Genomic DNA, 27,439 nt, shown 5'->3' on the forward strand with positions numbered 1-27,439 from the left:
TCTTGACCCCTCTCCGGAAGATACTCACTGTAATACAGCATATTACTTAAACTGTCATTACGTAAGAAGTGGGAGATAAATACACCACTGTGTATCCTCATCTTGGCTGTCAATCAGGCACTGTACGTGGTGCAGAGTTCAGAGAAATGGGCATCCCTGATTATATCCTCACTGCTATAGTGAAATATTAAACCATACAAATGGAAATTATATTTCTCATTTTAGAGAGCACACTGAACATTCAAACAGAGCATAAGCCCAGCTATTGCCACTGTGCCCATACCTGCATAAGGAAATGAGTGATGCTATAATACTAGTATATTATATTATTATTATTACTAGTAAACAGGGTGCGAGGGGCGGGCCCTTTAGCTTTAATTGCCTGAGGTGTGGAAGAAGCAATGTGAGAGAGCAACAGCTGGCCTGTGTCCAGCCCTTCTCCTGTTTCAGATCAGGTTTCAGGCCCCAGATGGAGCCGGCAGCTGCCACCACGTGATAGCAGTGCTTCAAACATGTCTGCCTTAGCTCCCCCCAGCCACTGAAAGAACACTAGCACCAGTGACACAGGCGGCTCCGCTCTGACACGAGATGGAGGAGTGGACCTCAATAGCTAATGGAACGACTACTACACCCAGTCAGTACCCCTGCTACTACACAGCTCTCTCTCCCCACAACACAGCACTGGGTTTAATAGCTCATAATTAACAAGCAACAGCTTGATGTATATGTTGGGCATTGATTAATTAAGTGAATAGCCTGTTCACTAAAAGCAGCCTTTTTACATCACAGGGTTACTCGGTTGGCTTGTGAAAAATAGGCAGTTCAATCATCAACGTGTCAGTTTCGCTCATGCACAACATGCTGATCGAGCATTTGTACTTTAACACAGTTCAACAACCGCCACAAGCTGCAATAGGTGTGTGATACAGTAAAAGGAGGAAGACGATACTGCAACTCTGATTTCCATGTTATGGTCGACCACAACTCAACTCCTTGCATGCCACAGCAGGTCCTTAGTGTCTTACACCTCTCTGTTTCCACATACATATCCACTAAGTAGTAATGAGCACTATAAGGTCATTCCAATATCAGTCCTTCAGTAGTAGGGAGATATCTTATAGGGAGTCTCCATGGAAGTGTAATTCACTTATCACTCTCCTTCAACAGCCGTGAGTTATTGCCAGTCAAAGCAGAAGCTGTCCATCACAGTCACCAGCAGATTCAGCCCACAAGCCCGCCCGGGGTTTATTGCAAATAACATGGGCCTCATAGGTGGCCGGTTTAACAACTCCCATCCTCTCAATCTCCAGCTGTCAATAAATGACTGTACAGGAGGGGGAGAAATGAAAGACAAAACTGATTTCCCCCCCGCCTATTCCTTATAGAGGGAGGCTGACTTCTATTTACGGTCTTCGCCCTAAGCATGAGTGTGTGTGTGCGTGACGGGGAGAAGCGGTCCCTTATCTCTACATCCATGGCAGATTTATTGAGGGGGCACCAGGGCATCATGACCTTGATCGCCAGGTCCCTAGTCCATACAAAACGGCAAAGAGTGTGCCAACCAGGAGAGAGGGACAGATTAACTGGGGGGAGATTGTAGCACGTGGAGAGATTTCAGTAGGAAAACAGAACCTCCCTGGGGCAGTAAAAGGAGAATGAGTAGTAGCCTACTAAAAATGTGATAGGAAAAAAGCCTAATGGAAATCAAACAACATCATAGATAATCTTTATGTACAGAAACATTATCCGTAAATCACAAGTCACCATGGGAGAGCAGAAGAAAAATGTTATGGCTGTTTTTCAAGTAAATGGCTTAAATGAATTACGAGCTGCCATTACTGTAAAGCTGTTAGGATGGGTTTCTTTAAGGTTTGGGATCCCCACCAGATTGTAAGCCTGCACTGTACTTACAGGAGCGGGCTCCTGCTTCCATCACTGAAGGATTTGTCAGTGTGAGAAAGTGCACAGCTGAACCAAAGACTAGACCACTGTGTGTGGAAATGGCTGGCCAACAAAGACAACCTTTCAGCGCTCAGCAGTTTCTCGCTCTGCTTTTTTTGTCTGTGCAGTGCAGTTCCAAATACTCTGACAGAGGGCTGCAACTAGCATGTCTCTTTCTCTTTCTGCTCTCTGGGAAGGGTGACACTGGCATTCACCTTTGTCCCAGGTGCAGCCACCACCCAACCGCATGCTGCTTGTGCAACTTCGTATAAAGGCAGAAAATAACATACAAGACACTTGCCAGTCCATAATGAACAGAGGATAATACTGACAACTAAAACAGAAGCCATATTAGACAGGGCTGTAACATTCACTGGGTTATTCAGGGCCTGCATGAGAGTCGTTCCATGTCATTTTAGCAAGAAATGACACCCACCATGTCAGATTGTTCTGAAATCTTTTCTGTAGTTAGAAATAGATCAGATTAGGCCTCCCGAGTGGCGCAGCGGTCTAAGGCACTGCATCGCAGTGCTAGAGGCGTCACTACAGACCTGGGCTGTAACGTAACAAAATGTGGAAAAGGTCAAGGGGTCTGAATACTTTCCGAATGCACTGTAACTTTTTGGGCGACCCAACAAAATGCACATAGAAATGTGAGTTATAGATCTGTCATTCGCATTGAAAGCAAGTCAAAGAAGCGGTAGTAGATATGTGCTCTATTTGTATGCTTCCCATTTGTACGTTTCATTTTTGCGTCTTTTACTTTCGTTTTTTTGTCACCAGCTTCAAAACAACTGAAAATACAATATTTTTGGTTATGGACAAGATATTTCACAGCGGTTTAGATGGTACAATGATTTTCTACACTATACTTGCTTGTTTTGTCACATAAACTGAAATTATGCTAAATATTCAAATTTTTGAAACCAGGAAATGGCAGAGCGATTTCCGCATAGTGCATCTTTAAGAACAAATTGTCCTCCAGTAGACGGATAACATTTCCAATATCCCCATTTTAATCGCATATGTGCCTAAATATTTTGCTGTGAGACCTGGAATGTTTATTTAGGAGCACCAGTGTGCCTAGAAAGAAAAAAAATCACCCAGATGATAATTGTTGCAATGATTACTTCACTGTAGCGCAGCCAGAGTACCATGGAGAATACACTGAACGCAGATTCATGACCGTCATGCTTGCACCATTACTACAAAGAAAACGTCTTGTTAACTATTTTTCATTGTGCTCCTAAATGTCTTTGTGTGCTCCTATATTATTTTACTTAGGCACACATGTGCTCCTAAAAAAAGGTCAGCATTGAGCCCTGCACTGCCACACTCTTATCCATTTTACTGGTCACTTGTTTTTATTAAATGGATCACAACATTTTCTATTTGCAACTTTGGGTAGAAAACCAATAGCTTTTGCTCATAAGACCTATTTGTATCCTGCTGCAATTTTGATCCTTTTAAGTGGTTCTGAGTGCAATATTTATGTATTCACTCTCAGCAGGTAAACATTGCTCCGGCGACCTCTGGGTCTGTCTCTGTCCTCTGGGGAGGGTCTAGTTACCCTGGGAGGGCCCCCCATCAGCCGTGCCACTTTTGGAGACTGCTCCCCCCTGCTCTACCTGGTTGATCCTGCCATATTATTGTCCCAAAGATTAAGCCATGCTAGTCTTAGAACACATGGTCGGTACAGTGAAACTGTGAATGGCTCATTAAATCAGTTATAGTTCCATTGATCGCCCCAATGTTACTTGGATAACTGTGGCAATTTTAGAGCTAAGATATGTGCTGACCTTCGGGGACACATGCATTTATTAGACACAAAACCTATACGGGGTGCTCTCTCGTGCCCCGGACACTTTTGGTGACCCTGCGTGGCACTGGCGTCTCATTAGAATGTCTGCCCCTATCAACTTTCAAACGGTAGTTTCTGTGCCTACCATGGTGACCGCGGGTAACGGGGACTCAGGGTTTGATTCCAGAAAGGGAGCCTTGAGAAACGGCTACCACATCAAAGACAGCCAGCAGCCACACAAATGATCCACTCCCGATTAAGGGAGGTAGTGACAAAAAATAACAATACAGGACTCTTTCGAGTCCCTGTAATTGGAATGAGCACACCTAAAATCCTTTATATGAGGATCCATTACTGATGTTTAGAAGCATTTTTACAGTGGTCAGAAACTTCTGAAAGTATCATTATGTTTTAACAAAAAATTTGACTGCATGTTGTACATTGTCCATCGGTGTGACAATGTCCTATGGGTTGACGCCAAAAATTGTCTTGGACAAAATGTAAAAAAATTATTGTTAGGGATGAGGCAGGTACCATACAGTTGAAGTCGGAAGTTTACATACACTTTAGCCAAATACATTTAAACTCAGTTTTTCACAATTCCTGACACTTAATCCTAGTAAAGATTCCCTGTTTTAGGTCAGTTAGGATCACCACTTTATTTTAAGAATGTGAAATGTCAGAATAATAGTAGAGATAATGATTTATTTCAGCTTTTATTTCTTTCATCACGTTCCCAGTGGGTCAGAAGTTTATATACACTCAATTAGTATTTGGTAGCATTGCCTTTAAATTGTTGAACTTGGGTCAAACGTTTCGGGTAGCCTTCCACAAGCTTCCCACAATAAGTTGGGTGAATTTTGGCCCATTCCTCCTGACAGAGCTGGTGTAACTCAGGTATGTAGGCCTCCTTGCTCGCACACGCTTTTTCAGTTCTGCCCACAAATGTTCTATAGGATTGAGGTCAGGGCTTTGTGACGGCCACTCCAATACCTTTACTTTGTTGTCCTTAAGCCATTTTGACACAACTTTGGAAGTATGCTTGGGGTCATTGTCCATTTGGAAGACCCATTTGCGACCAAGCTTTAACTTCCTGACTGATGTCTTGAGATGTTGCTTCAATATATCCACATAATTTTCCTTCCTCATGATGCCAGCTATTTTGTGAAGTGCAACAGTCCCTCCTGCAGCAAAGCACCCCCACAGCATGATGCTGCCACCCCCGTGCTTCACGGTTGGGATGGTGTTCTTCGGCTTGCAAGCCACACCCTTTTTCCTCCAAACATAACGATGGTCATTATGGCCAAACAGTTCTATTTTTGTTTCATCAGACCAGAGGACATTTCTCCCAAAAGTACTTTGTCCCCATGTGCAGTTGCAAACCGTAGTCTGTGGCTTTTTTATGGCGGTTTTGGAGCAGTGGCTTCTTCCTTGCTGAGCGGCCTTTCAGGTTATGTCGATATAGGACTTGTTTTACTGTGGATATAGATACTTTTGTACCGGTTTCCTCCAGCATCTTCACAAGGTCCTTTGCTGTTGTTCTGGGATTGATTTGCACTTTTCGCACCAAAGTACGTTCATCTCTAGGAGACAGAACGAGTCTCCTTCCTGAGCGGTATGACGGCTGCGTGGTCCCATGGTGTTTATACTTGCGTACTATTGTTTGTACAGATGAACGTGGTACGTTCAGGCACTTGGAAATTGCTCCCAAGGATAAACCAGACTTGTGGAGGTCTATACATTTCTTTCTGAGGTCTTGGCTGATTTCCCCATGATGTCAAGCAGAGAGGCACTGAGTTTGAAGGAAGGCCTTGAAATACATCCACAGGTACACCTCCAATTGACTCAAATGATGTCAACTAGCCTATCAGAAGCTTCTAAAGCCATGACATCATTTTCTGGAATTTTCCAAGCTGTTTAAAGGCACAGTCAATTTAGTGTATGTAAACTTCTGACCCACTGGAATTGTGAATTATAAGTCAAATAATCTGTCTGTAAACAATTGTTGGAAAATTACTTGTGTCATGCACAAAGTAGATGTCCTAACAGACTTGACAAAACTATAGTTTGTTAACAAGAAATGTGTGGAGTGGTTGAACAACAAGTTTTAATGACTCCAACCTAAGTGTATGTAAACTTCCGACTTCAACTGTAATAACACACAAGATAATAGTTATTTTGTCTAGGTTTAGTGAAAATACTGTGAATCTTACCCAAAATGTAATAGCGAGATACTTGGTTATCATCATTATACAAGCAAATTGTGTTTTCATTTGAAATGCCAGAATATGACTTAAAGACAAGTAACTAAATAATGAATAAAAATCATTTCCTTGTCTATTTGGGAATCATTAAATTCGCTGTTGAACATTTTGTTTTACCGGAATAAAGTAGCCTAAGCTACCGTCTGAGACGACTCATCTCGCTATAGCCTACCAGCTGATCAGGGCTTAGGTTACATCAGATTTGATTTCAATTGTTCATCAGCAATAGTTCTGGTAGTTTTGCTTTAAACAATCAGTGTATAGTCATTTTTAGATATACAGGGTAAAGTTGATCACTTCATAACGAGGACAGCTACCAGCACTGCATGGTCGAAGCGGGAGGAGAAGAAAAGTTAACTCCGTAAAAACTTTGGGGTGAAAAGTTGTGCTCACACACATATACATACATACATACATACATACATACATGGTATATTCATTGGCTATGTAATAGCACATTTTTGAAAGATAAATAGACACATTACTAGTTCAAACCCTTTGAATCTGCAAAAATGACAAATTCATTAGTGGGTGATGGTGTTTTCAGAGCAAAAGTGCGGGGAACAAAAAGCAATCATCAAATGTTGTTTTATCACATGGTGTAGACTAACAGTGAAATGCTTACTTATGGGTCCTTTTCCAACAATGCAGAGTAAAAAAATAATATATATATATAAAATTTGATAAATAAATACACCAGTGAATAACAAATAAAAAATAACATGGCTATATACAGGGAGTACCAGTACAGAGTCGATGTTCACAGTACTTAGTGTGTGGGTAGAGTCCAGTGTGTGTGCATAGTCAGTGCAAGAGAGTTAGTGCAAAAAAGGGTCAATGCAGGTAGACCGGGTAGCCATTTGATTAGCTATTTAGCAGTCTTGTTTAGCATCTTTATGGCTTGGGGGTAAAAGCCATTCAGGGTCCTGTTGGTTCTAGACTTGGTGCAATGATACCATTTGTCGTGTGGTAGCAGAGAGCACAGTCTATGGCTTGGGTGGTTGGAGTTGTTTTGGGCCTTCCTCTGACACCGCCTGGTATAGAGGTCCTGGATGGCAGGGAGCTCGGCCCCAGTGATGTACTCACCAACCTCTGTAGCGCCACGCGGTCGGGTGCCTTGCAGTTACCGTACCAAGTGGTGATGCAGCCAGTCAAGATGCTCTCAATGGTGCAGCTGTAGAACATTGAGGATCTGAGGGCCCATGCCAAATCTTTTCAGCCTCATATGGGGGAAGAGGCGCTGTCGTGCCCTCTTTACAACTGACTGTGTGTACAGTCGTGGTCAAAAGTTTTGAGAATGACATAAGTATTGGTCTTCACAAAGTTTGCTGCTTCAGTGTTTTTAAATATTTTTGTCAGATGTTACTATGGTATACTGAAGTATAATTACAAGCATTCCATAAGTGTCAAAGGCTTTTATTGACAATTACATTAAGTTTATGCAAAGAGTCAATATTTGCAGCGTTGACCCTTCTTTTTCAAGACCTCTGCAACCCGCCCTGGCATGCTGTCAATTAACTTCTGGGCCACATCCTGACTGATGGCAGCCCATTCTTGCATAATCAATGCTTGGAGTTTGTCAGAATTTGTGGGTTTTTGTTTGTCCACCCGCCTCTTGAGGATTGACCACATTGTCTTCTCCGGACAAGCTTTTTTCCGGATGCCCCAAACAATCGGAAAGGGGATTCATCAGAGAAAATTACTTTACCCCAGTCCTCAGCAGTCCATTCCCTGTACCTTTTGCAGAATATCAGTCTGTCCCTGATGTTTTTCCTGGAGAGAAGTGGCTTCCTCGCTGCCCTTCTTGACACCAGGCCATCCTCCAAAAGTCTTCGCCTCATTGTATGTGCAGATGCACTCACACCTGCCTGCTGACATTCCTGAGCAAGCTCTGCACTGGTGGTGCCCCGATCCCGCAGCTGAATCAACTTTAGGAGACGGTCCTGGCGCTTGCTGGACTTTCTTGGGCGCCCTGAAGCCTTCTTCACAACAATTGAACCTCTCTCCTTGAAGTTCTAGATGATCCAATAAATGGTTGATTTAGGTGCAATCTTACTAGCAGCAATATCCTTGCCTGTGAAGCCCTTTTTGTGCAAAGCAATGATGACGGCACGTGTTTCCTTGCAGGTAACCATGGTTAACAGAGGAAGAACAATGATTTCAAGCACCACCCTCCTTTTAAAGCTTCCAGTCTGTTATTCTAACTCAATCAGCATGACAGAGTGATCTCCAGCCTTGTCCTCGTCAACACTCTCACCTGTGTTAACGAGAGAATCACTGACATGATGTCAGCTGGTCCTTTTGTGGCAGGGCTGAAATGCAGTGGAAATGTTTTTTTGGGGATTAACTTCATTTTCTCTTCATAACATTCTGGAGTATATGCAAATTGCCATCATAAAAACTGAGGCAGCAGACTTTGTGAAAATTAATATTTGTGTCATTCTCAAAACTTTTGACCACGACTGTATGTGTGTGTGTGTGTGTGGACCATGTTAATTCCTTATTGATGTGGACACAGAGGAACTTGAAGCTCTTGACCCACGCCACTACAACCCCATCGAAGTAGATAGGGGTGTGCTCTCCAGTCCATTTCCTCTAGTCCACGATCAGCTCCTTTGTCTGGCTGACGTTGAGGGAAGAGGTTGTTGTCCTGGCACCACACTGCCAGGTCTCAGACCTCGTCCCTATAGGCTGCCTCATCGTCGTCGGTGATCAGTCCCATCACCGTTGTGTCGTCAGCAAACTTGATGGTGTTGGAGTCATGCAGTTGTGGGTGAACAGGGAGTACAGGAAGATACTAAGCACACACCCCTGAGGGGCTCCCATATTGATGGTAAGCGTGGCGGATGTGTTGCCTACCCTCACCGCCGGGGGGAGGCCCGTCAGGAAGTCCAGGATCCAGTTGCAGAGGGAGGTGTTCAGTCCCAGGGTCCTGACCTTGGAGGGGACTGTGGTGTTGAATGCTGAGCTGTAGTCAATGAACAGCATTCTTACATACTGTAGGTATTCGTTTTGGCCAGGTGGGTGTGGGCAGTGTGGAGTGCAATAGATATTGCGTCTGTTGGGGCGATATGCGAATTGGAGTGGGTCCAGGGTGTCTGACCAGCCTTTCAAAGCATTTTATGGCTATAGCATTTCTTGGCGTTCTTGGGCACGGGACTATGGCGGTCTGCTTGAAACAAGTTGGTATTACAGATCGGATCAGGGATAGGTTGAAAATGTCAGTGAAGACACTTGCCAGCTGGTCAGTGCATGTTCTGAGTACGCGTCCATGTTAACCTGTTTAAAAGGTTCACATCGGCTACGAAGAGCGAGATCACACAGTCCTCCAGAACAGTTGGTGCTCTCATGCATGGTTTAGTGTTGCTTGCTTCGAAGCGAGAATGGAAGGCATTTAGCACGTCTGGTAGGCCTACGTCACTGTGCAGCTCACTGCTGGGTTTCCCTTTGTAAATCAGTGATAGTTTGAAAGTCCTGCCACATCCGTCGAGCGTCAGAGGCGGCTTAGTAGGATTTGATCTTAGTCCTGTATTGACGCTTTGCCTGTTTGATGGTACGTCGGCGGTCGGAGTGGGATTTCTTATAAGCGTCCGGATTAGTGTCCCGCTCCTTGAAAGCGGCAGCTTTCTAGCCTTTAGCTCATTGCAGATGTTGACTGTAATCCATGGTTTCTGGTTGGGTTATGTACGTACGGTCCCTGTGGGGATGACTGTGGTAAACTTCTCAATGTTATTGGATGAATCCTGGAACATATTCCAGTCTGTGCTAGTGGAAAAGTCCTGTAGCTTAGCCTCCGCTTCATCGGACCACTTCCGTATTGAGCTGGTACTCTGAGTTTTTGTTTGTAAGCAGGAGGATAGAGTTATGGTCTGATTTGCCAAAGGGCCTTGTACGCGTTTCTGTATGTGGAGTAAAGGTGATCTAGCGTTATGATAAATAAATAGTCATTGCAGAAGTATTCAGCCCTTAAATTAGTTCAGGTGTAAAATTTGGCACAACAAATCACATAATAAGTTACATAGACTCACTGTGTGAAATAGGGGTTGATATGAATTTTGATTGACTAACCCTTCCTCTGTTCCCCATACATACATACATACATACATACATACAGTGAGGGGAAAAAGTATTTGATCCCCTACTGATTTTGTACGTTTGCCCACTGACAAAGAAATGATCAGTCTATAATTTTAATGGTAGGTTTATTTGAACAGTGAGAGACAGAATAACAACAACAAAATCCAGAAAAACCCATGTCGAAAATGTTATAAATTGATTTGCATTTTAATGAGGGAAATAAGTATTTGACCCCTCTGCAAAACATGACTTAGTACTTGGTGGCAAAACCCTTGTTGGCAATCACAGAGGACAGACGTTTCTTGTAGTTGGCTACCAGGTTTGCACACATCTCAGGAGGGATTTTGTCCCACTCCTCTTTGCAGATCTTCTCCAAGTCATTAAGGTTGAGGCTGACGTTTGGCAACTCGAACCTTCAGCTCCCTCCACAGATTTTCTATGGGATTAAGGTCTGGAGACTGGCTAGGCCACTCCAGGACCTTAATGTGCTTCTTCTTGAGCCACTCCTTTGTTGCCTTGGCCGTGTGTTTTGGGTCATTGTCATGCTGGAATATCCATCCACGACCCATTTTCAATGCCCTGGCTGAGGGAAGGAGGATCTCACCCAAGATTTGACGGTACATGGCCCCGTCCATCGTCCCTTTGATGCGGTGAAGTTGTCCTGTCCCCTTAGCAGAAAAACACCCCCAAAGCATAATGTTTCCACCTCCATGTTTGACGGTGGGGATGGTGTTCTTGGGGTCATAGGCAGCATTCCTCCTCCTCCAAACATGGCAAGTTGAGATGATGCCAAAGAGCTCCATTTTGGTCTCATCTGACCACAACATTTTCACCCAGTTCTCCTCTGAATCATTCAGATGTTCATGGCAAACTTCAGACGGGCATGTATTAGTGCTTTCTTGAGCAGGGGGACCTTGCGGGCACTGCAGGATTTCAGTCCTTCACGGCTTAGTGTGTTACCAATTGTTTTCTTGGTGACTATGGTCCCAGCTGCCTTGAGATCATTGACAAGATCCTCCTGTGTAGTTCTGGGCTGATTCCTCACCGTTCTCATGATCATTGCAACTCCACGAGGTGAGATCTTGCATGGAGCCCCAGGCCGAGGGAGATTGACAGTTATTTTGTGTTTCTTCCATTTGCGAATAATCGCACCAACTGTTGTCACCTTCTCACCAAGCTGCTTGGCGATGGTCTTGTAGCCCATTCCAGCCTTGTGTAGGTCTACAATCTTGTCCCTGACATCCTTGGAGAGCTCTTTGGTCTTGGCCATGGTGGAGAGTTTGGAATCTGATTGATTGATTGCTTCTGTGGACAGGTGTCTTTTATACAGGTAACAAACTGAGATTAGGAGCACTCCCTTTAAGAGTGTGCTCCTAATCTCAGCTCGTTACCTGTATAAATAGACACCTGGGAGCCAGACATTTTCTGATTGAGAGGGGGTCAAATACTTATTTCCCTCATTAAAATGCAAATCAATTTATAACATTTTCGACATGGGTTTTTCTGGATTTTGTTGTTGTTATTCTGTCTCTCACTGTTCAAATAAACCTACCATTAAAATTATAGACATATCATTTCTTTGTCAGTGGGCAAATGTACAAAATCAGCAGGGGATCAAATACTTTTTCCCCTCACTGTACATACATACATACATGTCCCTCAGTCAAGTATTGAATTTCAAGCAGAGATTCAACTACAAAGACAAGGGAGCTTTTCAAAAGCCTCAAAGACGGGCAGTGATTGGTAGATGTGTAACAACAACAAATCAGACATTGAATATTTATTTAAGCAGGGTTAAGTTAATTATGCTGTGGATTATACACAGTGTAAAAAATATTAAGGACACCTGCTCTTTCCATGACAGACTGACCAGGTGAAAGCTATGATCCTTTATTGATGTCACCTGTTAAATCCACTTCAATCAGTGTAGATGAAGGGGAGGAGACAGGTTAAAGAAGGATTTTTAGGCCTTGAGACATACATTGTGTATGTGTGCCATTCAGAAGGTGAATGGGCAAGGCAAAAAATATAAGTGCCTTTGAATGGGGTATAGTAGTAGGTGCCAGGTGCACCGGTTTGTGTGAAGAACTGGAACACTGCTGGGTTTTTCACGCTCAACAGTTTCCTGTGTGTATCAAGAATGATTCACCACCCAAAGGACATCCAGCCAACTTGACACAACTGTGGGAAGCATCGGAGTCAACATGGGCCAACATCCCTGCGGAAAGCTTTCGACACCTTGTAGAGTCCATGACCCGACGAATTGAGGCTGTTGACAACTTAATTAGGAAGTTGTTCTTAATGTTTGGTATACTCAGTGGATATAAGGGCAGTTTGTGGGACTGGTAACAGATAAAGACTGACTCTGATGCTGTTGAAATGCAGTTCTTGAGGAGAAACGACCACACTGGATGTGTACATCTTGCCAGCCAAGGATGACAAGGCTTGGGTGGCTGCAGGTCAAGTTGTCCAGTCCCTGTGTACTTTTGTGGACAACAGGGGGAAGAGGTACCATTTCATAGAGCCTGTGCTGGCAGATTAAAGGGTGTGACATTAATACAAAGCATGACCTTATAAAATAAAATAAACTTTGAATTGAGTTTGAGTTTTTGTATGTTTATGCTGTTACTCAGTAGGTGATTGATAATAACATTTAATATTTTAAATAAAAGTAATTAATGATCAAGAATGAAATTATTAAAATATTGTACATTTGAAATGGAGTGCAGTGTCATTTTCTGTCTGTCTTTTGGGACCATGTCACATCCATAACACAGAATGTCACATCCATAACGCAGAATGTCACATCCATAACATTTTCCTCTAGCGGTATTATGAAAGTGCTAATATTTATATAATTGTTGAGGTATGCAGCACTCTAATTCGCAATGAAAATAGGTTTTCAAATAAAGAACTGTAAATTGTAACTATTCAAGATACTGGTGGTACACTGCATTTTCAGGTGACAACAAAAGTATGATGATGAAGTTTGGTGAACAAATCTTTAAAATATAAACACTTATTTTGCTCAGCGTCACATCCATAATGGAGAATGTCACATCCATAACAGTACATTTTCTTCTAAAGCATATGACAACTATAATATTTTCATAATTGTTGTTTTTGTGTGTAGCCAAGCCTTACTTTCAAAGTGGCTATTCATATTTTACCCTAAGACCATTCTCACAAAAATACCTGTCAATTTCCGTCACATCCATAATACAAGTTGTTGTTCCGTTACTTCAAAGTGGTATTAGTTAGAATGTTGTAATTGTGTCCACACTTCCCCTATAGGGTTCTACAAATATACAGTGCATTCAGAAACTATTCAGCCCCCTTCTATTTTTCCAAGTTTTGTTACTTGACAACCTTATTCTAAAATTGATTAAATAAAAACATTTCCTTATCAATCTACACACAATACCCCATAATGACGAAGCGAAAACAGGTTTTTAGACATTTTTGCAAATGTAATAAAAATCTAAAACAAAAATTCCTTATTTACATAAGCATTCAGACCCTTTGCTATGAGACTCGAAATTGAGCTCAGGTGCATCCTGTTTCCATTGGTCGTCCTTGAGATGTTTCTACAACTTGATTGGAGTCCACCTGCGGTAAATTCAATTGATTGGACATTGTTTGGAAAGGCACACACCTGTCTATATAAGGTCCCACAGTTGACAGTGCATGTCAGAGCAAAAACCAAGCCATGAAGAAATTGTCCGTAGAGCTCCGAGGTAGGATTGTGTCGAGGCACAGATCTGGGGAAGGGTACCTAAACATTTCTGCAGCATTTTAGGTCCCCAAGAACACAGTGGCCTCCATCATTCTTAAATGGAAGAAGTTTGGAACCACCAAGACTCTTCCTAGAGCTGGCCGCCCGGCCAAACTGAGCAATCGGGGGAGAAGGGCCTTGGTCAGGGAGGAGACCAAGAACCCGATGGTCACTGACAGAGCTCTAGAGTTCCTCTGTGGAGATGGAAAAGCCTTCCAGAAGGACAACCATCTCTGCAGCACTCCACCAATTCGGTATTTATGGTAGGGTGGCCAGACGGAAGCCACTCCTCAGTAAAAGGCACGACAGCCCGCTTGGCGTTTGCCAAAAGGCACCTAAAGGACTATTTGGCCTGAATGCCATGCGTCACATCTGGAGGAAACCAGGCACCACTCATCACCTGGCCAATACCGTCCCTACGGTGAAGCATGGTGGTGGCAGCATCATGTTGTGGGGATGTTTTTCAGCGTCAGGGACTGGGAGACTAGTCAGGATCGAGGCAAAGATGAACGGAGCAAAGTACAGAGAGATCCTTGATATAAACCTGCTCCAGAGCTCTCAGGACCTCAGACTGGGGCGAAGGTTCACCTTCCAACAGGACAACGACCCTAAGCACACAGCCAAGACAACGCAGGAGTGGCTTCGGGACAAGTCTCTGAACGTCCTTTAGTGGCCCAGCCAGAGCGCGGACTTGAACCGATCGAACATCTCTGGAGACCTGAAAAATAGCTGTGCAGCAACACTCGCCATCCAACCTGACAGAGCTTGAGAGGATCTGCAGAGAAGAATGGGAGAAACTCCCCAAATAAAGGTGTGCCAAGCTTGTAGAGCCATACCCAAGAAGACTCGAGGCTGTAATCACTGCCAAAGGTGCTTCAACAAAGTACTGAGTAAAGGGTCTGAATACTTACTTAAATGTGATATTTCAATTTTTTGCTTTGTCATTATGGGGTATTGTGTGTAGATTGATGGGGAAAAAACTATTGAATCCATTTTTGAATAAGGCTGTAACGTAACAAAATGTGGAAAAGTCAAGGGGTCTGAATACTTTCCGAATGCACAGTACACATTAACATTTATGCCTGATAAGTCAATTCTGTGAGACATTTTGTTTCTCATTTTGTATGCAAATGTCACATCTGTAACACTGAAATTGCCCTTACTCATTATTTGGAAGAATTATGGTCTAAATCAGATGATTGTATGATTCCTATAAATTAATATTGCCATTTGGGTACAATCAATTTGCTTAATTTCTCATAGATCAAATTCTATTTCAAAATAATGTTTCAGGAATGCAAATCTTATCTGTTTCGAACTATAGAAATTAATTTAGCACAATCTGAGATGGTGGGTGTCAAAATTCTCTTTCTTGTGCTTGAGGTGGAATAACCCATGTTTGAGTGACCAGGGAGTGGAACGCACAAACATGTGGACAGCTACACTAGACTGGAGGTCAGCCAGGGGAGCTAAAGCAGAACCAGCCACTCATGCCCAAACTGAGGTCAGAGGAGTTCACATGCGTCAGATCCTCAGAGGAGAGGACACAAGTCAAACCAGCAGCACATAAAAGCCTATATTTCGCTGGAGAAAAACAACAAAATCTTGCTGGCTGTGTTGATGCCCAGTAACAGTTCAGTAATGCCATTATCTGTTGCCTGGCTGAACAGGTCCATGTTGCCAGCTAGCTGATGAGATCAATCAACGGGGCACAATGCCACTGCCCTAATTAGGAAAGGTGAGGGAGTAGTTAGCTAGTAACCACCATTGAAACAAATTATTTGGTTCACTTCAAATGTACTCATGGAGCAACAGTGGCACAATATCCAGCGATGTTACGGAAAGAATGCCAGAGCCGGATATAAAATGGACATGATGCAGATAAAAATACCCAAAACAGATGGAACGTTTCAGACAGAGAGGAGAAGCAGCACAGCGGAGGATTTCAGAAGTAAAAGAGATTAAATTACAGCGCTAACCTCTGCTTTCAATGCGGTTAGCAAAGCCTTCAATATGTGCCTAGTCAGAGATAATGACCTCCCTGGGAGATACAAATGTAAAGATAATCATACACGGTCCAGTGTGGCTGTGTAGGTGGTGACGCCAAGCCCACACTCGAGTGCAGCGTTCAGACGCCATTTATGACAAACAACCTCTCTCGTAGGGTGCAGAGTTACACTAAGGCCTTTTTCCAGGAGACTTCTAATTGGCAACTTTAAATGACCCCAATAAAACATATGGATACAGTGACATTCAGTCTTACACATGACTGGATGAGGAAAACAGAAACTTAAAGTATGTTGCAGAGGAAGCTCAATTTCTGGCCGGCCTCCCTTCACCAATCAGAAAATAAATGGGTCTTGCCATCTCATGTTTTCCCAGACCCACACTCTGTATATTGCAGAGGAAGCTCCGTTTCTGGCCGGGCCTCCCTTCACCAGTCAGAAAATAAATGGGTCTTGCCATTTCATGTGGTTTCCCAGACCCACTCTCTGCGTGCTGCAGAATTAAAATCTTGACTTGCAACCTCTCTGAGCCCCCTACGCTGGTTTACTCAGAGTTTCCATTTCACCTTCGAGTTAAAAGGCAAGAGCCCTACTGTGTGTGTGTGTACATGCATGCACACATCACCATGAGACGGTACTGTAGTTGACTTGTTCTCATAGTGATATTGTGCAACAATTCCCTTAGCTCCCTCAAGGAGTTCTAGTGGGCGTTTCTCTGGCGTGTATATTATGACCTGGGAAGTTAATTATTCTTCCTTCTCTTTAATATAATACAAACTGAGCATGGTTGACTCATTAACAGTGCATGGGACCTAGCTACAGATAAGTAAATATTTGCCTGTGGGGGAGGGGGAGAGAGACATTGTAAGCACTCAAATGTTTCCTGTCTCTTAAAAGGTCAACAAGTCATCAGGGGTGGGGTATTCTGCTGCTATAAGGAAACTGGATTAAATTACCTTGGCTAAACTACAGTAACACAAATCTAATAACACAAAAAAATGAATGTCACAAAGCAGCTGCACTAGTTGTAGTGAAGTAGTGTAGAGGAATGTTAGATTGGAGAGGATGGCAAAATATAGACCTACAGTATGTAATTTGAAAAAGACAGTGGTGAGGATGATTAATGTAGGAGTGCATCCAAACAGAAACACACCACAGCCATGCCGTTTAGTCAAGCATGTTGGCCTTACCAATTTGATGGCCACATATTCGTTGGTGTAGAGGTTCTTCCCCAGCCGCAGCTCTCCAAAATTGCCACAGCCGATCTTTTTTCCGACACGGAAGTTTGGGCCAACCATAAGAACCCCAGAGTTGGTCCCTGTACCCCGGCCCCCATGTCCAGTCCTGCTGCCAGCTGCCTTAGACATATTTTTCCCTTCCTCTGTCTCTCCCTTACTCCCCTTCTTGTCAAAATCCATAAGCTTGTGATACCCTGGCCTCTCCACGATTACTCTCCGGCCATGCAAATCACAGAGGCACCAAAACAACCAGGACTCTTAAGGGATGGGGGAGGTGATACAAAGACAGCGGAAAGGTGTTTTATAGAAATGTGCAATGTATTAAAAGCCACTTCCACTGGGGTAAAACTGCAGCCAAAACACACAGTACGTCTATCTGCCAATGTTGTACTGCGTGCTCTCCCCTTCTTCCTTCTTGTTTATGGTGGTCGACTCCTTTCTTCTCTGTTTGTCCAACTCCAGTCTCAGAGTAGCATGTCGCTGCCTGAAGTGGGCAGGTTGTGCTAGCATGCACCCACGCACACACAAACACACACTCATACACAACAAGCACTCGGAATCCCAGCTACTGGATCCACAACGCAGCTTGGCAACTTCCCCCGGGGCCCTTCATTGCTTCCTTCTGGTCAGTCTTTGGTAATACAGCAGACATTCTTCATGTTCCAGTGCCACAGCAAAAGAGGCAATGGTGGAGGTATAGTCAACAATGATGATGAGATACTGCAGTAGAGTCCTGTTCTGTTTAGTTGGATATCTGAAAAACACAAACAAACTGAATTAGCCCCTAGGTGTAACAATCCATTACAGAATCTCTTGCCAAAGACACATTTGCAGTGATCAGACACATTTGCATTGATCAGATATCAATTACATGTCTTTTCTAATTATAAGCATTAAAGACTGCAGAAATCTGCATGCAATAATAGTCTGAGATAAGATCTTATAAAGGCTAGTATGTTACTGGTAATTCATACATTTCCAGCCTGAAGTAGAAATTGGATCCATTTTCAGAGTGGTACATGCAGTGAATTCAATAAAGCAATCAATACGGGTGGAAACATCACATACTAGACTGAGAACAACACACCCCTTTCCAGGACATTTCATCTTTGAATGCCCAAAAACCTGTATCTATACAAACACACTATAGGGCTATGGCTTTGGACAAAAGGTGTTCCTTGACTATTAGCTGTAAAGACTATCAAACGTGATTGATTCATAGGAATGTAAAATTGGACAAATTCAACTGGAGTGTGCTACATAGCCTATGCTTTGGCACAATCATCCACAACCTCATCAATATATCAGTTTTCACTGGTAGTGTGATTTGACAGCCTTTGAATAGTTAATAGCATACATGGAGGTTTCTGTATAACCCTGAGGCCCAGCTTTCCTCCCTCCCCTTCCCTTGGGAACTGTGATGTTGCTGATACTCATGGAGAGCAGGTAATGCCAGCAATATCTGCAGGCAGCTATGCTTTCCTCAGGAAATGCACTTAAACTGATCAATGACTGCCAAAATGTCTGATAGCCTGGGAAACTGATTCACATCATAGATTTGAAATGGAGAGGGCAAGCCAAAGGGCTTACCTATATAATATATATCAATGTTCATCAATGAAATCATGAAATAGCATGTAAAGAGAAAGCAAGTAAAACACAACATTAACCAATTTAACTTGCCCAATACCCAGTGCAAGCTTTTTGCAGTAGTAGAATAAACTAACTTACACGAGTAGAATAGGCTAAATGTAGGACTATGTGTGTGTGTGTGCCTTCACCTGTGCAAAGACTGAAACAGAAGCATGTGTTCAGAGCAGATAAGGTAAATCATTAAATCACTGTATCCTCCTTGTAGTTGGACATGTCTTAGTCATTAAAAAGTCAATCAATTAAATGGAAACCCCATTACTTGCTAAATGTATCCATCACCACAAATTATGAAATTGTGAGAGCACTGAACACATGCTACTTCCAGCTCAGTCATGTAAACAGAGAAAAAGGAGGAGAATTTGATTAGTGTGGCTGGTTTTAATAGGAAAACCATATTTCAAACTTGACAGTAAAATGAACAAATAATTTGAGTCAATGTGATGATACATTATCAATTCCAACCGACTGTTTTACTGAGAAATTGAAAAGCCACAGAAACAGAACACTACAGTTGACTAGTTAGTAACTACATAAACAGTTGAATATTATTGTCACATTTGTTTTAACTTGGCATAAATTGCCAACATGTGGTTATGAGAGTAACCACCGTCTTTCATACATAAATTAGCCAACATTTGTTTACAATATAGTCATCATTCAAGCAATATACAAGACACTAACTAGCTATAAATACTATAGACAATATGAGCCATTGAATTGAATCCTATTTGGTAGCCATTTGACACTGAAGAAACAATAAATGCTTGGTCGAATGTTTGCGCGACACATTTTCACGAGATGTTGTGTTAGCTAGCGACCGTTAACTAGCTACTTGCCTTAGTATCCTGCTATATTCTCTTTCCAACGAGTTGAGTCCTAACAGTAACAGACAAACGAAACAATAACGTCTGTAGTAAATTAGCTAACAAGTGAGATTAGTGACAAGCTATAAAGCTAGGGTATGTGATGAAGGCAACTCCACTGGTTAAAGAAGGCCTCACATCGCGCTAACTCGCTAGTTAGCGCATTCTCTTCCTCGCGCAGAGTTCATGCTAGCTTGTTAGCTAGCTAGTTATCTAGCCTGATTCTATGGCAGCTGCTGTCAGTTGTGTGGCCCTTTTAGGAAAGGTAGCTTAACCTGGTACCCGTACGAAGAGGACAATACTTGTGATCAATCGGTGATTTCCATATTTTTCTACTTGTCAACTCCGTAAATACTACCCACGAGTTAAAGAAACAGGAGCCGGAAAAATCGACTTTCAGACTTGCCAGCTAGATAGCTAGCTACCCATCTAACATTAGCGAACTAGCTACTACTAGCGTGCTGAGGTGAGGTAGCTGACATGTAATTGGAAGTGGCCAATACTGATATTGTCACCAGCTTGTTTTCTTGTCAAACTATTCAAATTGTTGATTAGTTAGTTCCTCATCGGGTGATCATTGAAAATATCCTGGCCTACTAGCTACTTGTTCCCAAAACACACTGATCAGTCACGTACTAACTAGCTAACGTTAGCAAGCAAGCTACTGCCGAGTAGAACAAGCTAAAACTGCATAGAACATCAAATAGTAATTGCCATAACCTTAATTCCACATTAATCATGACAAGCCCTTCTAATAGTGTAAACATATTATACGAAGTACGTAAAAGCGAATTAACAAAGTGCATTTCACCTAAATTAGCTGCGTTTGTTTTCAGTTCCCAAACATAACATCAGTGGGCAACTCCTTAATCCCACAACAGAAATGCAGTTTGCAGCTAACGTTAGCTCTTTCCTTAGCTAGGTCGTTCATTTACGGCTAAATGCGATTGCCTTCGGAAAAAGCTCCCCCACTTAACCATGAAACGTATTTTACCTGTCAACGTGTATTTTCAAAGTGGATGTATCAACATGTTCATGTATTTATGAGATTTTATCTATTCTCCCTCGCTAGGTCTTGCTGTTTCTTTAAGCCTCCCAGCCGATAAGCAAGCATTCAGCGTCACCTTCCACTCCCACCGATATCCTCGCGCTGGTAAACTAGCGCACCTTGCTTGGAGAATATGACTAAAATCCATACAGCTCAATAACCCATGAAAATATTCGTGTGTTGATGCTGTGGCTCAGTTTCCAACCATACAATTTATGGAGATACAAATGCTGAGCTTTTGTGAACTACTGGGCTGTCATTTGGTAAAGCATACCAAAATCATCAAACACCAACAATATTGCATGATTTTGAAGAGCATTTATTTGTCTAACTTTGTTGTCTTGAGGGGGCTATATTAAAACATTTACATCTTAATCATGTAGCAGACGCTCTGAAGACTTACAGTTAGTGAGTGCATACATTTTTCATACTGTCCCCCCGTGGGAATCGAACCCACAACCCTGGCGTTGCAAGCGCCATGCTCTACCAACTGAGCTACAGGAGGCCTATATAACCTACTAGACATAAAAGTAATTTTCATGTCCTGCTGATTTACACAGCATGATAATTTTGTCAAATATTTCCTCCTCTGCCATGACCCTTATTTCAATCTTTTATTGTGCTTTTGACTAGTATATTAGTTCAATCTAACAATGGTGTAGAGGTCAATCTGAAGCTCTATAGTTGATGTGTGCTGTAGGCCTATAACCACCATCTGCTACCTCTGGTCACCTGGCTGGTAGCCTTCCGTGCCAGGCTTATTGGCTGTCCTGACACAGGGGTATCTGGTTGGCACTCCCTCCCTGCAAGGAATCTGTTGGAGCACTTCCCAGTCATTTACCCTCTGTTCTAACCCCTTGACCTCCCATTGCTTGAGTTATTGCTTTCTTTTGCCCAAGACCAGAGACCCAAACTCATCTGGGTTATTATTTTTCTATTTGAAAAAAGAAACAAATGGAAAAACTAAAAAGACATTCAAAATAATTGTATTCACACACAGTTGAATTACGGTTTTATTGTGTATAAACATGAAATTAATATAGGATAGGCCTAAAGAGTCATACCATGAGACATTACAGAAAAGTGTCTTGAACAAATTGATATTTTATTTTAAAAGAAATAAGTGCCCCAAACCACATTTAAATTCTCTATTCTCCTACGTTTTTTTATTTGATTTATTTCACCTTTATTTAACCAGGTAAGATGGTTGAGAACTAGTTCTCATTTACAACTGCGACCTGGCCAAGATAAAGCAAAGCAGTGCGATAAAAACCAACAACAACACAGAGTGCTTGTCATAAGTGAGTAAAAACTGACAGTAACATCTCTAAGCATATGCAGTATGTACCAATACACTCCCGGTTGCGATCCCGAATGCTCACAACATACTAGCCCCTTGAGTGTTTCTTAATCAAACTAATCATCTACAGACATAATCATTTGTCAGAGGTACTCTAACAGGACAATTAGCAAAGGTCCTTCACACATACAAACAGTTGTACAGAGTCAAAGTTACAATCAGTAGTTTATGTGTCCATGTTGATACTAGTACACCAGTGTACTCTTTTCTTATTTGAGTCCCTTTTTGTCAACACACACTGCAGAGAAGTTATAGACCCAGGTTGGTGTGGGGTAAAGCTTTACTGGGATAGAAAGTCTGAAGGGAAAGGCTGCCATTTTTACCAACCGGTGGGGCAACTCCTAAGGCCGGGCTGTGTTGCTGTAGAATGGGCCAGAATTTGGGGGTGAAATGTAAGCCAGCTGACAGCATCCCTAAAGCATGATGATGTGGAAGGTGGTTCTGCTCTCCACACACAAAGGGAAAAACGGGAGGATAATGTAATCTTGAGTGGGCCTGAGTTGCAATGGCGTCTCCAGGACAAGAAATGGTGGGAGCATCACTGACTTCCCTGAGAGGAGCGAATTTGCTTTGTGTTTTGGAGTCCTTGGTAGTGCTCTCTTCCCCTCCTGCCTTGGTTTGATGTGATTCCTCCAGGCTTTGTACTCTGCGAAGAGGGGAGCATCGCTGTCCCTTACGGAGCTTTGCTCTCCTGTTCTTGAACCACACCTGGAGGAGTATATTATTTAGTTATTGGTGAAGGGTTGAAGTGTTAATAAAGGTTTTAAAAAGTAATACTGATACCACTACTTCGGAAAGTATTCAGACCTCTTGACTTTTTCCACATTTTCTTACATTACAGCCTTATTCTAAAATTATTTAAATTGTTTTTTTCCCTCATCAATCTACACACAATACCTCATAATGACAAAGCAAAAACAGTTATTTTTTAAAATGATCACATTTACATAAGTATTTACATTTACATTTTAGTCATTTAGCAGACGCTCTTATCCAGAGCGACTTACAGGAGCAATAAGGGTTAAGTGCCTTGCTCAAGGGCACATTTACGTCATTTAGCAGACGCTCTAGTCCAGAGCGACTCACAAATTGATGCATTCACCCTATAGCCAGTGGGATAACCACTTTACAATTATTATTTTTTTTGGGGGGGTAGAAGGATTACTTTATCCTATCCCAGGTATTCCTTAAAGAGGTGGGGTTTCAAATGTCTCCGGAAGGTGGTGAGCGACTCCGCTGTGTGTGGGGGGTAGAAGGATTGCTTTATCCTATCCCAGGTATTCCTTAAAGAGGTGGGGTTTCAAATGTCTCCGGAAGGTGGTGAGTGACTCCGCTGTCCTGGCGTCGTGAGGGAGCTTGTTCCACCATTGGGGTGCCAGAGCAGCGAACAGTTTTGACTGGGCTGAGCGGGAACTATGCTTCCGCAGAGGAAGGGGAGCCAGCAGGCCAGAGGTGGATGAACGCAATGCCCTCGTTTGGGTGTAGGGACTGATCAGAGCCCGAAGGTACAGAGGTGCCGTTCCCCTCGCTGCTCCAAAGGCAAGCACCATGGTCTTGTAACGGATGCGAGCTTCAACTGGAAGCCAGTGGAGTGTGCGGAGGAGGGGGGTGACGTGAGAGAACTTGGGAAGGTTGAACACCAGACGGGCTGCGGCATTCTGGATGAGTTGTAGGGGTTTAATGGCACATGCAGGGAGGCCAGCCAACAGCGAGTTGCAGTAATCCAGACGGGAGATGACAAGTGCCTGGATTAGGACCTGTGCCGCTTCCTGTGTGAGGCAGGGTCGTACTCTCCGAATGTTGTAGAGCATGAACCTGCAGGAGCGGGTCACCGCCTTGATGTTAGCGGAAGTATTCAGACCCTTTACTCAGTACTTTGTTGAAGCACCTTTGGCAGCGATTAAAGCATCTTGGGTATGACGCTACAAGCTTGGCACACCTGTATTTGAGGAGTTTCTCCCATTCTTCTCTGCAGATCTTCTCAAGCTCTGTCAGGTTGGATGGGGAGTGTTGCTGCACAGCTATTTTCAGGTCTCTCCAGAGATGTTCAGTCAGGTTCAAGTCTGGGCTCTGGCTGGGCCACTCAAGGACATGCAGAGACTTGTCCCGAAGCCACTGTCTGCGTTGTCTTGGCTGTGTGCTTAGGGTCGTTGTCCTGTTGGAAGGTGAACCTTCGCCCCAGTCTGAGGTCCTGAGCGCTCTGGAGCAGATTTTCATCAAGGATCTCTCTGTACTTTGCTCTGTTCATCTTTCCCTCAACCCTGAATAGTCTCCCAGTCGCTGCCACTGAAAGACATCCCCACAGCATGATGCTGCCACCACCATGCTTCACCGTAGGGATGGTGCCAGGTTTCCTCCAGACGTGACTCTTGGCAATCAGGCCAAAGAGTTTAATCTTGGTTTCATCAGACCAGAGAATCGTGTTTCTCATGGTCTGAGAGTCTTTACGTGCCTTTTGGCAAACTCCAAGCGGGCTGTCATGTGCCTTTTACTGAGCAGTGGCTTCCGTCTGGCCACTCTACCATAAAGACCTGATTGGTGGAGTGCTGCAGCGATGGTTGTCCTTCTGGAAGTTCTCCCACCTCCACAGAGGAACTCTAGAGCTCTGTCAGAGTGAACATCGGGTTCTTGGTCACCTCCCTGACCAAGGCCCTTCTCCCCCAATTGCTCAGTTTGTCCAGGCGGCCAGCTCTAGGAGGTTCCAAACGTCTTCCATTTAAGAATTATGGAGGCCACTGTGTTCTTGGGGACCTTCAATGCTGCATAAATGTTTTGTACCCTTCCCCAGATCTGTGCCTTGATGCAATCCTGTCTCGGAGCTCTACGGACAATTCCTTCAACCTCATGGCTTGGTGTTTGATCTGACATGCACTGTCAACTGTGGGACCTTATATAGACAGGTGTGTGCCTTTTCAAATCATGTCCAATCAATTGAATTTACCACAGGTGGACTCCAATCAACTTGTAGAAACATCTCAAGGATGATGAACGGAAACAGGATGCACCTGAGCTCAATTTCGAGTCTCATAGCAAAGGTTCTGAATAGTTATGTAAATAAGGTATTTCTGTTTTTTATTTGTAATAAATGTTAAATGTTTTCTAAAAACCTGTTTTGACTTTGTCATTATGGGGTATTGAATGTAGATTGCTGAGATTTAAAAAAAAAAATTTAATCCATTTTAAAATAAGGCTGTAACATAACAAAATGTTGAAAAAGTCAAGGGGTCTGAATACTTTCCGAAGGCACTGTATATTACAAGAATAAAGTTACTAAAAGCAGCAGTTCAAATAAATATTATGAATGAATGCATGCGCACAGGCTGGTCCTCTTTGAAGAGCGGCCTTTACTGACCTGAATGCGAGCCTCAGGCAGGTTGATGCAGACAGCCAGTCTCTCTCTCATGCTTACATCAGGGTACTGGGTCTGTTGGAAGGCTTTCTCTAGAGCCTGTAGCTGGGACACAGTGAAGGCTGTGCGGCTCCGACGCTGCTTTTGCTGGTTCCCATAACGGGCCTCCAGGATCAACTCTGTGAGGACAGAGGAAAAGCCACAACCAGATTAGTGGTGAAACAGCCAGTTGGCATGTGAGATATCGGGTTAAACGTGAAAATACCAGCATATCCTGCATTCTATTCTATAATATTATTATGTATCTTAGTCCATGCCGCTCTGTCATTGCTTGTCCATTTATGTATATATTCTTAAATCCCATTCCTTACTTTTTTGTGTGTATTGGGTATATGTTGTGAAATTGTTAGATATTACTGCACTGTCGGAGCTAGAAGCACAAGCATTTCGCTACACCTGCTATAACATCTGCTAAACACGTGTATGTGACAAATACAATTTGATTTGATGACAATTATCATTTTGCAGCCTACAAATGTTTTTTTATGTTGTTGTTTTTGTGTGTGAAAAATGTTGCCACCTGCATTTGTTTGATTGCATGCATCGATTACAGACACTGTCATAAGTTAAAGTAGTGTAGTCTAAATACCTGCAAGTCTTTCAGCAACAGAGAACGTGTTAACCGAGGAGGGATTGGCCAATGAATAAACCTGGTACTGGTCTTCCATCTGGTGGTGGTCGAAAAAGACGGAGTTGAAGCTGTGTAGAGGATAGACTCCACTGTTGGATCCCCCGCAGAAATTCAAGGAATTCATAGCGGCCCTAAATGTATATAGACAAAAGAACCGTTTTTAATAACTATAATAACTAAGCCTACAATGGAAAAGACTATATCGCCTATATAGCTTACTGTAAATGTAAGACGCTTGCACTGTGCAATTTAGATTTACAGTCTAAACTCACTTAAAAAATGTAAAATACAGAACAACTGGTAAATATACGTTTTCAACTTTTTTGATAATTTAAAGTAAATGAAAGTTATTATTCTCTAAGCATAAACCATTGCCACTTGATTTTGTGTAATCTGCTGCAGTAGGCTACCAGCATACAACTATTTTCAAAATACAGATCAGACAAAAAAGTGTGTAAAAGTTCTAGTATTTTTTATTTTACCTGAAAAGCTCACAAAACAGCAGAAATGTAACCAATTCTCGTCCGCTTTTAGGCAAAGAAGTCCACCTATACAGTCCAATACTTTCGAAATTCAGGCCTTATCCTCGTACGCCAAGTCATGGATCTAATTCTCCGAAAACCATTCTCACCCACCGACCCACGACTATTTAAGAAGCATTTACTCCAGCTCCCCTAAACCATTAGCCAATAGAAAGAAAGGTATTAGTTTGGATTAGGTGGGATGAGGGAAAAGAGGGGGGTCCAAGGGCTCAAGTTTTTGAAACTATTGAACTTGAGGAGATTTACGCAAAGGATCTCCCCACAATAAACGAGCGCTTCATTCCCTCCCGTTAAAACAATTAAAACAATGTGGTCTGCTAATCTCTGAGGCAGCCCAGATTAAAATAACAGCCTTTGATTGTCCCCTGTTCTCAGCCTCCTTTCTCCTAAACTCCCTGCTTTGTCAATCTCCACTTGCAGGGGGTTTGCTTTGCGGTTTGTTTTGCTAACAGGCTCCATATTTTGCCCATAAACTGTCAGCCTGTGAAATACAATCTAGACATGGGCCATTAAGACCAATTTCCTAAAGTTCAACTAAACCAGATTCAAGATCTCTTCAAAGAGAACTATTATCCCACCAAAATAAGGAAATTAATTAAACAATTAAGTTTTCCATATTATTGTGCTTTGTCACACTAAAATAATAAAAAACAACATGCAAATCTTTTATTCATAATTTGCATGTAGGTTAGATGGAGTGTTTTCTTTTCAGTAGCACTTGCACAGAACTCACAGAATTTATATTTTTTTCACAAATGCAGTAAACATGATAATGCACTTTATTGTGAAAGTAGGCTGTTGCACTCCACACCCAGAAAATATTTATAGCCT

At 42.7% G+C, this 27,439-nt stretch overlaps 2 protein-coding genes across 6 annotated transcripts in view; both read right to left on the bottom strand.

The window, feature by feature from the left end:
* The window catches only part of LOC121533452 (casein kinase I), a 62,061-nt gene extending 41,312 nt beyond the window's left edge, over positions 1-20,749 (bottom strand). For 4 of the 5 annotated variants that reach the window (XM_041839409.1, XM_041839407.1, XM_041839408.1 and 1 more), the window contains exons 1-2: positions 20,613-20,749; positions 17,055-17,856 (exon numbers count right to left, since the gene is read on the bottom strand). In XM_041839409.1, the coding sequence (XP_041695343.1) occupies positions 17,055-17,282 (228 nt within the window). In that variant the 5' untranslated portion in view covers positions 17,283-17,856; positions 20,613-20,749. Of the gene's footprint in view, positions 1-17,054; positions 17,857-20,429; positions 20,583-20,612 lie in introns of those variants that run through there. The other variant, XM_041839406.1, reaches the window with a different exon arrangement.
* Positions 20,750-21,694: 945 nt separating this feature from the next.
* Positions 21,695-26,718, bottom strand: LOC121532700 (diencephalon/mesencephalon homeobox protein 1-B-like). Its single transcript, XM_041838480.2, has 4 exons — positions 26,549-26,718; positions 26,025-26,197; positions 25,379-25,554; positions 21,695-22,734 (listed from the first exon to the last, which is right to left on the bottom strand). The coding sequence occupies exons 2-4, from the start codon at positions 26,188-26,190 to the stop codon at positions 22,276-22,278; spliced, it is 801 nt and encodes a 266-aa protein (XP_041694414.1). The 5' UTR covers positions 26,191-26,197; positions 26,549-26,718; the 3' UTR covers positions 21,695-22,275.
* Between the last annotated feature and the right edge of the window lie 721 nt (positions 26,719-27,439).

The sequence above is a fragment of the Coregonus clupeaformis genome, chromosome 20, assembly GCF_020615455.1.
Source record: "Coregonus clupeaformis isolate EN_2021a chromosome 20, ASM2061545v1, whole genome shotgun sequence".
Lineage (NCBI taxonomy): Eukaryota > Metazoa > Chordata > Actinopteri > Salmoniformes > Salmonidae > Coregonus > Coregonus clupeaformis.